This window comes from Anolis sagrei, chromosome 7 (genome assembly GCF_037176765.1).
Source record: "Anolis sagrei isolate rAnoSag1 chromosome 7, rAnoSag1.mat, whole genome shotgun sequence".
NCBI classification, from domain to species: Eukaryota; Metazoa; Chordata; class Lepidosauria; order Squamata; family Dactyloidae; genus Anolis; species Anolis sagrei.
The window spans coordinates 12,290,346-12,304,280 of record NC_090027.1 but is presented as its reverse complement, the minus strand read 5'-3'; the positions used below and the strand labels follow the sequence as shown (position 1 = coordinate 12,304,280).

At 44.8% G+C, this 13,935-nt stretch overlaps 1 protein-coding gene across 1 annotated transcript in view; it reads left to right on the top strand.

The window, feature by feature from the left end:
• KCNU1 (potassium calcium-activated channel subfamily U member 1) overlaps window positions 1-13,935 on the top strand; it is a 171,379-nt gene that overhangs the window by 41,422 nt on the left and 116,022 nt on the right. The window contains exons 14-15 of the mRNA XM_067470858.1: window positions 1,215-1,367; window positions 5,851-5,963. Coding sequence (XP_067326959.1) covers window positions 1,215-1,367; window positions 5,851-5,963 — 266 coding nt within the window. The remainder of the gene's footprint in view (window positions 1-1,214; window positions 1,368-5,850; window positions 5,964-13,935) is intronic.

The window sequence follows — 13,935 nt, the reverse complement described above, 5'->3', positions numbered from 1 at the left end:
CCAGGAACTTGTTTAGTTCTTCTTCTGAATGGTTCCAAATAATGAAGGTGTCATCCACATATCTGAACCATGTAGTGGTCTTTTTTCTTCTTTCAGACAAGAGTTCTTTCTCCCACCTTGGACATTATTCCACAGATATCTAAACCTCACTTGCCTACTTTCCAAAAGACTTCACAACCTCCAAGGATGCCTGCTGTAGATGTGGGTAAAACGTCAGGAGAGAATGCTTCTGGAATATGCCCATACAGCCCAGAAAACTCACAGCAACCCAGTCTATAAATGCTGAGCATTTTAATTGCTCTGTGCCAGCTTAGACTTTCCTTCCTTCCTTCCTTCCTTCCTTCCTTCCTTCTTTCTTTCTTTCTGGTTACATCCCGTATAGACTACTGCAACGCTCTCTACGTGGGGTTGCCTCTGAAGACTGCCCGGAAGCTGCAATTAGTCCAATGAGCGGCAGCCAGATTACTAACAGGAGCGGAGTACAGGGCGCATACTACTCCTCTGTTGCGCCAACTCCACTGGCTGCCAATTAGCTTCTGAGCACAATTCAAAGTGCTGGTGTTGACCTATAAATCCCTAAATGACTCTGGCCCAGTTTACCTGTCCGAACGGATTCTCCCCTATGAACCATCAAGGTTGTTAAGATCTTCTGGAGGGGCCCTACTCTCGGTCCCACCACCTTCGCAAACACGTCTGGTGGGGATGAGGGACAGGGCCTTCTCGGTGGTGGCCCCTCGGCTCTGGAACTCTCTCCCACTGGAGATTAGAACTGCCCCTTTTCTCCTGACTTTTAGAAAGCTGGTGAAAACTTGGCTCTGGAATTTAGCATTTGATGAGTGAGTCAATAACTCTTGACCACACGGACGGATGGTGATGAATTGCGATTTCATTTTGACGACTTGGCCTTATGTAATTATATGATTGTATTTTAATGTATTTTATGGATTAGTGTATTATGGGGTGTGATGATTTAAACTATTGTTTATGAATCTTTTGTTGCGAACCAGCCTGAGTCCCTCTTTGGAGGTCGAGAAGACCGGTATATAAAAGTTCTAAATGAATTTCTTTCTTTCTTTCTTTCTTTCTTTCTTTCTTTCTTTCTTTCCTTCTTTCCTGAGAAAGATGAAGGATCACTAGTGTCTTGAAACAAATTTGTTTCTTTCTTTGAATGGAACTGTGTTTCATTTTGTGTTTCTCATTTTCTCCTGAAATAGCTCTACTTGCCAAAGCTTCCCAACTGGGACTGGAAGAAAGGAGATAGTGTCATCTGTTTTGCTGAACTCAAGCTTGGGCTAATAGCACAGAGTTGCTTGATACCTGGGTTGACTTCTTTGCTGACCAGTCTGTTCATTAGAGAAGGTATAGAGGTAACTCCACATTTCTATTTTGTGGGACATTGCTTTAGCCGAAAGGCAAATAGGAGAGGTCAAGCATAAAGATCAATGATCAACCATGAAACTACCAGGCCAGACCAAAAATAATTGTGTTATTCAAGGACCACATTATTAGACATAAACTTCATTTAAATAAGTTGTGTCCGAGGAAGAGCAAGGAAACAAGGGGAACAACCTGATATTGGTCTAACTGATGCCAGCAGTCAACCCATGATCACCTGCTCAGCCTAAACTTGGGCAAAACAGCTCACCCCAGGCACTTTGGCTGGTCATTTACCCTTAACCTATACCCAAACGCAGCCTCCTCCGTCAATATCCCAGGCTTTATGAGCTAAAGATGTAATTCCAGAACCTACCTTTCACTATAAGAAGGGAAGATGTACACTGAAGTTTAATCTTCCCCCATTTGTAAGTAAAAGAGTAGACTACCTTAAATCACCAAGTTCAAATCATCTTGTTTGCTGTATACTAATCTTGTTTTGTATATAATAATAATAATAATAATAATAATAATAATAATAATTTATTTATACCCCGCTACCATCTCCCCATGGGACCCGGTGCGGCTTACATGAGGCCGAGCCCACATACGATACAACAATACAAGCAATACAAGCAATACAAACAATAACAATACAATACAGCAATTAAAATAAATCTCGTAACACAAAAGCATAAACATTAAACAAAATACAGTGCAAAATTAAAATCCATGGCTGGGCCAAATGTAATTAAAGTTTTAAAAATAATGCTAGGCATGAACAAGATGCAGGAGGTAGGGCTTTGATAGAAACATACAAGCAGTCCTAAATCGATATAAAGTGTTTTTTGGGCACATAATGCTAGGGGTTCATTATTCTGGGAAGGCACACTGGAACAACCATGTTTTCAAGCTCCTCCTGAAGATTGCCAGAGATGGGGCATGCCTGATGTCCTTAGGGAGTGAGTTCCAGAGTTGAGGGGCCACCACCGAGAAGCCGCTCTCCCTCGTCCCCACCAATCGTGCTTGTGATGCAGGTGGGAGCGTGAGTAGGGCCTCTCTAGATGATCGAAGAGATCGCAGTCATATAATACAGTCAAATAATAATAATGATGATGATGATGTAGACCCTGCAAGGAAGCAGATGAAACAATAGATCACAGTTGCTGCAAGAAGATTGTGCAGATAGACTACAAGCAGAGGCATAACACTGTTGCTCAGATGATTCATTGGAACTTGTGCCACAAATACCATCTGCCTGCAACAACTAACTGGTGGGATCACAAGCCAAAAAAAGTTACAGAGAATGAGCATGTCAAACTCCTCTGGGACTTCCGAATTCAGACAGACAGAGTTTTGGAGCACAATACTCCTGACCTCACAATCGTGTTAAAAAACGAAGTATGGATTGTCAATGTTGCAATCCCAGGTGACAGCAGGATTGAGAAAAAAAATGGAAAAGATGACACAATATGAGGATTTAAAGATCGAACTACAAAGACTGTGACACAAACCTGTGACTTAAACACAATCAGTGCTGACAGAATTACCATCTGCCAGCTGCAGAAGGCCACCTTACTGGGGTCTGTACACATTATTCGCCAATACATCACACAGTTCTAGGCACTTGAGAAGTGTCCGACGTGTGATCCAATACAACAGCCAGCAGAGTGATCTTGTCTGCTGTGGACTCATCTTGTTGTGTTTCAAATAATAATAATAATAATAATAATAATAATAATAATAATAATAATAATAATAAATTGAATGGCTTGCTTTAGGGTCTACACTAGAAATCAACCCAAATATCAAAAATAAATTAAGGTGCATCACCTTGTAGAATTTATGCAGTTTGACACTGGCTCAGTATTATGGAATATGCGTTGAAATGGGATTTTACATATACAAGCAGTCCCCAAGTTATGAACAAGATAAGCCACGTAGTCCATGCTCTGGTTACATCCCTTATAGACTACTGCAATGCTCTCTACGTGGGGTTGCCTTTGAAGACTATCCGGAAGCTTCAAATGGTCCAACGGACGGCAGCCAGGTTACTAACGGGAGCGGCGCTCAGGGAGCGTACAACTCCTCTGTTGCACCAGCTCCACTGGCTGCCAGTTTGCTACCAGGCACAATTCAAAGTGCTGGCTTTAACCTATAAAGCCCTACACGGTTCTGGCCCAACTTACCTGTCCGAACGCATCTCCTTCTATGAACCAGCTAAGATGTTGAGATCATCTGGGAAGGCCCTGCTCTTGGTCCCGTCTGCGTCACAAGTATGTTTGGCAGGGACGAGAGACAGGGCCTTCTCAGTGGTGGCCCCTCGGCTATGGAATGCCCTTCCTACAGATATTAGATCAGCCCCCTCCCTGTTAACATTTTGGAGGAAAGTGAAGACCTGGTTGTTTGAGCAGGTATTTGAAAAGGCAGTGTAACGATATAGGAATATGGAACAATTGGATGATGAGACTGGATCTTGACTTCAACTATGAGACACTAATTAGATGTTTTATTGATTTATAATGATTTTTATTATGCAACTGTTTTAATTGTTTTTAACTGTTTTATGATGATTTGAGTATTGAATTTTGCTACTGTTAACCACTTCGAGTCACCTGAGGGCTGAGAAAAGCAGTATACAAATATAGTAAATAAATAAATAAGTTCTGTAGGTCTGTTCTTAAGTTGAATTTGTTTGTAAGTCAGAAACTCACTTTCTGTCCCTGTGATAATTGGATTTTGTAAAATTTGGCCTTGTGGAAACAAGGATTGGTGATAAAGCTTTAGTTGAGAAAACCTTTTCCATATAACTCTTTCAGGCGTGAATTTCCCTTCTGGAGGGTCGATTCTTCTTACTTTCTGTTGTCTCACCTCTGTTCTCAACTATGAGTCATTTGTAAGTTGGATGTTTGTATCTCAGGGTCTGCCTGTAAAGGATGATCCCAGATGAGGGTCGATCTGAGATGGTGAAGCTGGGAGACGCCTGCTCGGATCCATGGCCGTTGACCTGTGGGGTCCCGCAAGGCTCTATTGTGACTCCCATGCTTTTTAACATCTACATGAAACCGCTGGGATAGGTCATCCAGAGTTTTGGAGCTAGGTGCCACCTCTATGCAGATGACACACAGGTCTACTACTCATTTCCACCCAATTCCAAGGAGGCCTCTCGGGTGCTGGATGAGTGCCTGGCCGCTGTGTCTATCTGGATGAGGAGGAACAAGCTGAAGATCAATCCCGACAAGACAGAGGTCCTTCTGGTCGATCGCAAACCTGACCGGGGTATAGGGTGGCAACCTGTGTTAGACGAGGTTACACTCCCCCTGAAGCCACAGGTCCGCAGTTTGGGAGTCCTCCTGGATTCAACGCTCACGCTTGAGGCTCAGGCGTCGGCGGTGTCCGGGAGGGCTTTCGCACAACTGAGACTCGTGCGCCTACTGCGACCGTACCTCGCAAAGTCTGATCTGGCCGGGGTGGTCCATGCCTTGGTCATCTCCAGATTGGATTACTGCAATGCGCTCTATGTGGGGCTGCCCTTGAAGACGGCTCGGAAGCTCCAACTGGTCCAACGATCAGCAGCCAGGATGCTAACTGGGGCCCCTTACAGAGAGAGGTCAACCCTCCTGTTCAAGGAGCTCCACTGGCTGCCATTTATATTCCGAGCCCAATTTAAGGTGCAGGTGCTTACCTACAAAGCTCTGAACGGTTTGGGACCAGCCTACCTGCGTGACCGCATTTCCATCTATGAACCCACACGTTCACTTCGGTCATCTGGAGAAGCCCTGCTCGTGATCCCACCGGCGTTGCAAGCGCGCTTGGTGGGGACGTGGGACAGGGCCTTTTCCGTGGTGGCCCCCGACTCTGGAACACCCTCCCCAAAGACCTTAGACAGGCCCCTACATTGGCTGTCTTCAGAAAGAACTTGAAGACCTGGCTTTTCCGATGCGCCTTCCCAGATTAGGAAATCTCCACTACCAAGTCCCATAAGCACTTTATCAGAACCAATGTTTGCTGCACATCGCACATCGCACTTGCCCTAGAAGCCCTATATACACTTCCTGTCACATCAGCACATTTAATCTTTGTACCCACCTTCTGGCCCGGCCCAGTTTTATTGTGTTTTAGTGTATTGTGCCTGTTATTTACTTTGCTTTATTCTGTTTTAATTGTTTGATTTGCTTAGATTGTATTGTTATGTTGTGTTGTTGAGGCCTCGGCCTGTGTAAGCCGCATCGAATCCTTCGGGAGATGCTAGCAGGGTACAAATAAAGTTTAATAATAATAATAATAATAATAATAATAATAATAATAAAATCCACATATTGAGCCAATGGTTCCAGGGCTGAGCATCAACCTGTTAGATGATAGAGGGATGGGAGAGGGTTATTTCCTTATGTATTTTTGGGAGTATTGTAAATAAGGGTGTTCTAGTATTCGGTTTTAACACAAGCTTTCTTTCTTTTACATTGGTTAAAACAGCAGGATGAGTTTAATATAAAGCATCAGAATGAAATAGAAGGCCAAGAATATAAAGTGATGACTCAACTTTTCTCATCTGATTTCAATGACATGTCTTTCAAAGATGCTTGCCGGTGAGTAGCTTATTTTTTCCTCCCATTTCTCATTATTTCTTAGACCTCACTCATAGCTGTCATCTCAAACTGCTCACCTAGCTATGCTTACAAGTGCTCTCTACAGGTGATCATACCTGGCTAGTTGCTAGTTGCTCTCAGTAGAGTGGCTGTTGGATTCTTGTAATCACCATATTTTCTGGAATATAAGACTACTTTTTAACCCAAGAAAATCTTTGCAAAAGTCAGGGGTAGTCTTATACACAGGAGTCGTCTTATATGCGGGAGTAGCCTTATACATGGGTTTTGTCTTATACGTGGGTCATCTTATAGAGCGGGTGCTGAAACTTTCACACCAGATTGGAGAACCTGTGGTTGCTGCATATTGTGGGGGAGCTCAAAAATGCCAGTGGCCGCGTCTCTGCCGTATGCAGCAACTGTATGAAAGCATTAAGGGCAACGCTGTACAAGTGTTGTCGTTGTTCATTCATTCAGTCGTTTCCGACTCTTTGTGACCTCATGGACCAGCCCACGCCAGAGCTCCCTGTCATGCAGTCATCGCTAATAGTCAACATGGATTTATCAAAAACAAGTCATGCCAGACTAATCTGATCTCTTTCTTCGATAGAGTTACAAGCTGGGTAGATGCGGGGAATGCCGTGGATGTAGCGTACCTGGATTTCAGTAAGGCCTTCGACAAGGTCCCCCATGACCTTCTGGCAAGGAAACTAGTCCAATGTGGGCTAGGCAAAACTACGGTGAGGTGGATCTGTAATTGGTTAAGTGGACGAACACAGAGAGTGCTCACTAATGCTTCCTCCTCATCTTGGAAAGAAGTGACAAGTGGAGTGCCGCAGGGTTCCGTCCTGGGCCCGGTCCTGTTCAACATCTTTATTAATGACTTAGATGAAGGGCTAGAAGGCAGGATCATCAAGTTTGCAGACGACACCAAATTGGGAGGGATAGCCAATAGTCCAGAGGACAGGAGCAGAATTCAAAATGATCTTGACAGATTAGAGAGATGGGCCAAAACTAACAAAATGAAGTTCAACAGTGACAAATGCAAGATACTCCACTTTGGCAGAAAAAATGAAATGCAAAGATACAGAATGGGTGACGCCTGGCTCGAGAGCAGTACGTGTGAAAAAGATCTTGGAGTCCTCGTGGACAACAAGTAAAACATGAGCCAACAATGTGATGTGGCAGCAAAAAAAGCCAATGGGATTTTGGCCTGCATCAATAGGAGCATAGTGTCTAGATCTAAGGAAGTCATGCTACCCCTCTATTCTGCTTTAGTTAGACCACATCTGGAATATTGTGTCCAATTCTGGGCACCACAATTCAAGAGAGATATTGACAAGCTGGAATGTGTCCAGAGGAGGGCGACTAAAATGATCAAGGGTCTGGAGAACAAGCCCTATGAGGAGCGGCTTAGGGAACTGGGCATGTTTAGCCTGAAGAAGAGAAGGCTGAGAGGAGATATGATAGCCATGTATAAATATGTGAGAGGAAGCCACAGGGAGGAGGGAGCAAGCTTGTTTTCTGCTTCCTTGGAGACTAGGACGCGGAACAATGGCTTCAAACTACAAGAGAGGAGATTCCATCTGAACATTAGGAAGAACTTCCTGACTGTGAGAGCCGTTCAGCAGTGGAACTCTCTGCCCCAGAGTGTGGTGGAGGCTCCTTCTTTGGAAGCTTTTAAGCAGAGGCTGGATGGCCATCTGTCAGGGGTGATTTGAATGCAATATTCCTGCTTCTTGGCAGGGGGTTGGACTGGATGGCCCATGAGGTCTCTTCCAACTCTTTGATTCTAGGATTCTAGGATTCTAGCTGTCACCTCCCCCAGCTCCTTCAAGGTCAGTCCAGTCACTTCAAGGATGCCATCCATCCATCTTGCCCTTGGTCGGCCCCTCTTCCTTTTGCCTTCCACTTTTCCCAGCATAATTGTCTTCTCTAGGCTTTGCTGTACAAGTACGGTAGAAGAAAATCCATTCATCAGGATTCGTGGACTTAATGTGTTCCCGATGGTGAGGTGAAGGGGCGCCTCACCGGGAAGGTGTAAGTGAAGGGCGGAGCAAGCTGCAGGCAACCGGGGCACCCAGGGTATGGAAAAAAGAGATAGAGTGGCTCTGGGCCTGAAAAAACACACCTCTTTTACTTGTCTGGCCCGCCCTTGTATCCTATTACCGTACCTCCTCCTCTGCCTCTTAGATCTCACTCCTGCGCAGGTGCAAGATCTGAAAGGCAGAGAAGGAGGTACAGTAATAGGAAAACTAACATATTAAAATCAAATCTGATGCTTTTTAAATTTTTTACTTGGTCTTATACGGCAAATATATCCCAAACTCTAGATCAGTGGTTCTCAACCTGGGGGTCGGGACCCCTGGAGGGGTCACGAGGGAGTGTCAGAGGCGTCACTAAGGACCACCGGAAAACACAGTATTTTCTGTTGGTCATGGGGGTTCTATGTGGAAAGTTTGGCCCAATTCTGTCATTGGTGAGGTTCAGAATGCTCTTTGATTGTAGGTGAATTACATATCCCAGCAACTACAACTCCCAAAATGTCAAGGACTATTTTCCTCAAACTCCTCCTGTGTTCATATTTGGGCATATTGATTATTCATGCCAAGTTTGGTCCAGATCCATCATCGTTTGAGTCCACACTGCTCTCTGGGTGTAGGCGAACTACAACTCCAAAACTCAGGGTCAATGCCCACCAAACCCTTCCAGTATTTCCTGTTGGCCATGGGAGTTCTTTGTGCCAAGTTTGGTTCAATTCCATCATTGGTAGAGTTCAGAATGCTCTTTGATTGCAAGTGAACTACAAATCCCAGCAACCACAACTCCCAAATGACAAAATCAAGCCACCTCCCTGCCCCCCAACCACACCAGTATTCAAATTTGGGCGTATCGAATATTTGTGCCAAATTTGGTCCAGTGAATGAAAATACATCCTGCATATCAGATATTTACATTACGATTGATAACAGTAGCAAAATGACACTTATGAAGTAGGAAGGAAAATAATTTTATGGTTGGGGGTCACCACAACATGCGGAATTGTATGAAGGGGTCGCAGCATGAGGAAGGTTGAGAACCCCTGCTCTAGATTTTAACTGGAAAAGTTGGGGGTCGTCTTATAAACCCAGTCATTTTATATGCCAGAATATACAGTAGGTAAAGGTAAAGGTAGTCCCCTGACATTAAGTCCAGTCATGTCTGACTCTGCGGTGTGGTGCTCATCTCCAATTCTAAGCCGAAGAGCCAGCGTTGTCCATAGACACCTCCAAGGTCATGTGGCCGGCATGACTGCATGGAGTGCCGTTACTTTCCCGCTGGAGCGGTACCTATTGATCTACTCACATTTGCATGTTTTCGAACTGTTAGGTTGGCAGAAGCTGGGGCTGACAGTACTTTCCCTTTTTCCTCTGTCCCCCAAAATTCTGTCACCAAGATGATCAGGGCCAAGAAATGATGGAAAGCCTCAGTCAGAAGATGTTGGGATTCAGAGGTGGTGCTTCCTAACCAGGCATGTAGCCGGGGGAGGGGGGGGGGCTTCTCATGGTGGTTCGCGAGAAGGCCTTACTGGTGCATTATTTAAACTGTTATGTTTATTCATATCATGATCTGATCACCATACTCAATATTAGGCCTGGGTAACAACGGAAAAATTTGTTTCTAAAATCGATTCGTTTTTTGGGGGTTTTTGCGTTTCGATATTTAAAATAATTACAAAATTTTCCTTTAAAAAAGTTCGATATTTACGAAATTTCATAAATGGTAAAAAAATAACGAATCGATTTCCGAAACAATAACGAATTGATTCATTAATGGCGGACGCGACCGCGAAATACGCTAAAAAACCTCCAAAAACTTCTGAAGCTTCCCTCTCCCTCTGTTGTTGACTGTTGGTGTGATATTATAATTTTTTTTCACTAATTAAACCATAAAACTGGCCCAGACATGCAGAAATAATAACGAAACGACCTCAGAATAATAACGAAACGAATACAATACCAAATACAAAGCATTTACAAAACGTGTTTAAAAATTCGTTTTTTAAAAAAATTGCTCCAGAATGGTTCGTTATCGCTTCGTAATCAACAAAATTAATGAATTATTAACGAATTACGAATTAACGAAACGAAACCGCCCAGTCCTACTCAATATATCTCATATGCATGGGGGTATTGGGGTAATGTCTGGCCCACCCTTGTATCCTATTACCGTACCTCCTCCTCTGTCTCTTAGATAACAGATTGCCAATATCTGCTGGATAATGGAGAAAGGCAGGGAGTTTCAGAAAAACATCTATTTCTGCTTCATTGACTATTCTAAAGCCTTTGACTGTGTGGATCATAATAAATTGTGGCAAGTCCTTGGTGGGGTGGGCATCCCAAGCCCCCTTCCCTCTCTCCTGAGAATCTGTACAAGGACCAAGTAGCAACGGTCAGAACTGACCACGGAACAACAGACTGGTTCAAGATTGGGAAAGGCGTCCGGCAAGGCTGCATCCTCTCACCCAACCTCTTTAACTTGTATGCAGAACACATCATGCGAGGATGTGCGAGGCTTGATGAATGCAAAGCTGGGGTGAAAATTGCTGGAAGAAACATTAACAACCTCAGATATGCAGATGACACCACTCTGATGGCCGAAAGCGAGGAGGAGCTGAGGAGCCTTCTAATCAAGGCGAAAGAAGAAAGCGCAAAAGCTGGGTTGCAGCTAAACATAAAAAAACCAAGATTATGGCGACAAGAATGATTGACAACTGGGAAATAGAGGGAGAAAACGTGGAGGCTGTGACAGACTGCAGATGCAGACTGTGGCCAGGAAATCAGAAGACACTTACTTCTTGGGAGGAGAGCAATGTCCAGTCTCGATAAAATAGTAAAGAGTAGAGACATCAGACTGGCAACAAAGATCCATTGCCTAGTCAAAGCCGTGGTGTTCCCTGTAGTCACCTACGGATGTGAGAGCTGGATCGATGCTTTTGAGCTGTGGTGCTGGACAGGGCTGTAGCCAGAAAAAAATTTCGGGGAGGGTTGACAATTTCAGGGGGGGGGGGGTTTGAAAATTTCGGGGAGGGTTGAAAATTTAAGCGGGGGGGGGGGGGGTTTGAAACCTGCCTCCTAGCTCACGCTGAAGCAAAGAGCACAGCAGGGGCAGAGCAGCCTTCAATACCCTGCAGCTCCGTCCCTGTCAACCACCTCCACCAAGTCTGGTCTCCTTAATGAGAGCACTGAACACACACAACCCCAACTTGGTTGCTTCACTACATCGGCTATTGCTGCAAGTAATGACAGTGTGAATAAATTGTCAATATTTGCTTGAGATAGTGCTTACAGTTCTGGACGGACTCTTAATTTTTTGCATCTCATAGACTTAGCATGGGGATTTGGTTAACCAGTTAAAATTCATGAGGAAACCAGGTTTTTTTAAAAAAAATCTGAAACATTTCGGGGGGGGTTTGAACCCCTAAAACCACCCCCTCGCTACAGGCCTGGTGCTGGAAGAAAGTGCTGAGAGTGCCTTGGACTGCGAGAAGATCCAACCAGTCCATCCTCCAGGAAATAAAGCCCGGCTGCTCACTGGAGGGAAGGATACTAGAGACAAAGTTGAAGTACTTTGGCCACATCATGAGGAGACAGGAAAGCCTAGAGAAGACAATGATGCTGGGGAAAGTGGAAGGCAAAAGGAAGAGGGGCCGACCAAGGGCAAGATGGATGGATGGATGGCATCCTTGAAGTGACTGGACTGACCTTGAAGGAGCTGGGGGTGGTGACGGCCAACAGGGAGCTCTGGCTTGGGCTGCTCCATGAGGTCACGAAGAGTCGGAGATGACTGAACGAATGAACAACAACATTGGGGTAATGATACAAAAAGCTTTGTTAGGGTAGACCCTCTTTCGCTCAGACTCAGTCCTCCCCCCCCCCCCAAATCAAACTCAGCCCCCTCTCCCCCCAATCAAAATCCTGGCTACGGGCCTGTTCCTAACTATATCTCTGTTGGAGGTGAACTCTTCAGGAACCCTTCAACTTCCCTGCATTTGCAAATATAGTTGATGACTCTTGCCCTCCTAGTGTTTAAATATTTTTCAGCTTCCAGTTTTGTTGGACTCTGTGCATGGACTGGGAAGGCAAGACCATCTTGTCCTCCATCTCAGTCAGCAATTTCTTGAATCATATCTGGAGAGTATGAACCAATATTGACCCAAACTTGCATATTCAGTAGAGTAACTTGCACTATGTCAGAATTCTGATTCAACCATTCTGATCAGATTTTACAGCCTAGAGCAGAGGTTACCAAAGTTATTGTGTATACATATTTCTACCTACCTCCTGCAATATGATGAAGAAAAATGTTGTAAATAACACACCATGAAACTTGAAATAATAAAATTGTGTATTAAACTCAACGAGAGCAATGTTCATTTTATACAATGAAGATAATAAAGGATACATTAAAATAAAAATTACAAATGACATTTTTAAAAATCCGAAATGAGAAGGATGAACCTGGAGCACTGCTAGTGTTGTAGTTCAGCCTGTGATGGAGTCTGATGTCAATAGGGATGATGGTTTTATTGGCTTGTTGAAAGACCTTGTTCTGGCCTTGCTGAGAAGCTCGAGGTTTGTCTGGAACGGAGTGCTTCTCCTGTAGAGTCTCAAGGTCAAATTCCTGAAAAGGGGCCCACAGCAGCCTTTCTCTGAGAATCTGTCTTCTGAGGATGATTTGCCAGGTGCAGAACTTAATGAGATTGAAGAGAGAAGACGAGACTTTTGTAAACTAAGAAAAAGTTGGGTTGTTGTAGGGTTTTTTCAGGCTCTATTTATTTATTTATTTTATTATTTGCTATACTTGTATACCGCCGTTTCTCAGCCTAGCCGGCGACTCAATGCGGTTTACAACAACTTATAACAAACAACAGTATACAGTTTAAAAACATAAAAACACAATCCACAATACATATATCAATAAGCAATCCAATTCATCTCTTGACTAAAATCGCGATCCAGTTTCGTTGTCCAAATTGCCAGTCCTTCAATCATTACACTTATTGCACTGAGTTAACCAAACGCCTGCTCGAACATCCAGGTTTTTAGTCTTTTCCGGAATACCATCAATGAGGGGGCTGATCTTACCTCCATAGGGAGGGCGTTCCATAGCCGCGGGGCCACCACAGAAAAGGCCCTGTCTCTCGTCCCCGCCAGCCGCACCTGTGAAGCAGGCGGGATAGAGAGCAGGGCCCCCCCAGAAGATCTTAGGGTCCTGGTGGGCTGATAGGCCGAGATACGTTCGGATAGGTAAGTTGGGCCAGAACCGTTTAGGGCTTTAAAGGCCAACGCCAGCACTTTGAATTGAGCCCGGTAGCAGATCGGCAGCCAGTGGAGCTGGTGGCAGCAGAGGAGTTGTATGCTCCCTGCGCTCCGCTCCAGTTAGTATCATGGCTGCCGAGCGTTGGACTAATTGGAGCTTCCGGGCCGTCTTCAAAGGCAACCCCACGTAGAGAGCATTGCAGTAGTCTAAACGGGATGTAACCAGAGCGTGGACTACCGTGGCCAAGTCAGACTTCCCAAGGTACGGGTGCAGTTGGCGCACGAGTTTTAACTGTGCGAATGCTCCCCTGGTCACCGCTGAAACCTGGGGTTCCAGGCTCAACGATGAGTCCAGGATCACACCCAAACTGCGAACCTGTGTCTTCAGGGGGAGTGCAACCCCATCCAACACAGGCTATAACCCTATACCCTGTTCGGCCTTACGACTGTTCGGCCTTACGACTGACCTCTATGGCCATGTTCTAGAGGCATTCTTTCCTGACGTTTCGCCTGCATCTATGGCAAGCATCCTCAGAGGTAGTGAGGTCTGTTGGAACTAGGAAAATGGGTTTATATATCTGTGGAATGACCAGGGTGGGACAAAGAAGTTCTCAAGCACACCGAAGGTCAGCCCATCTGAGGGAAAAGAGGGATAAGAAATCCTTATCTAGTTG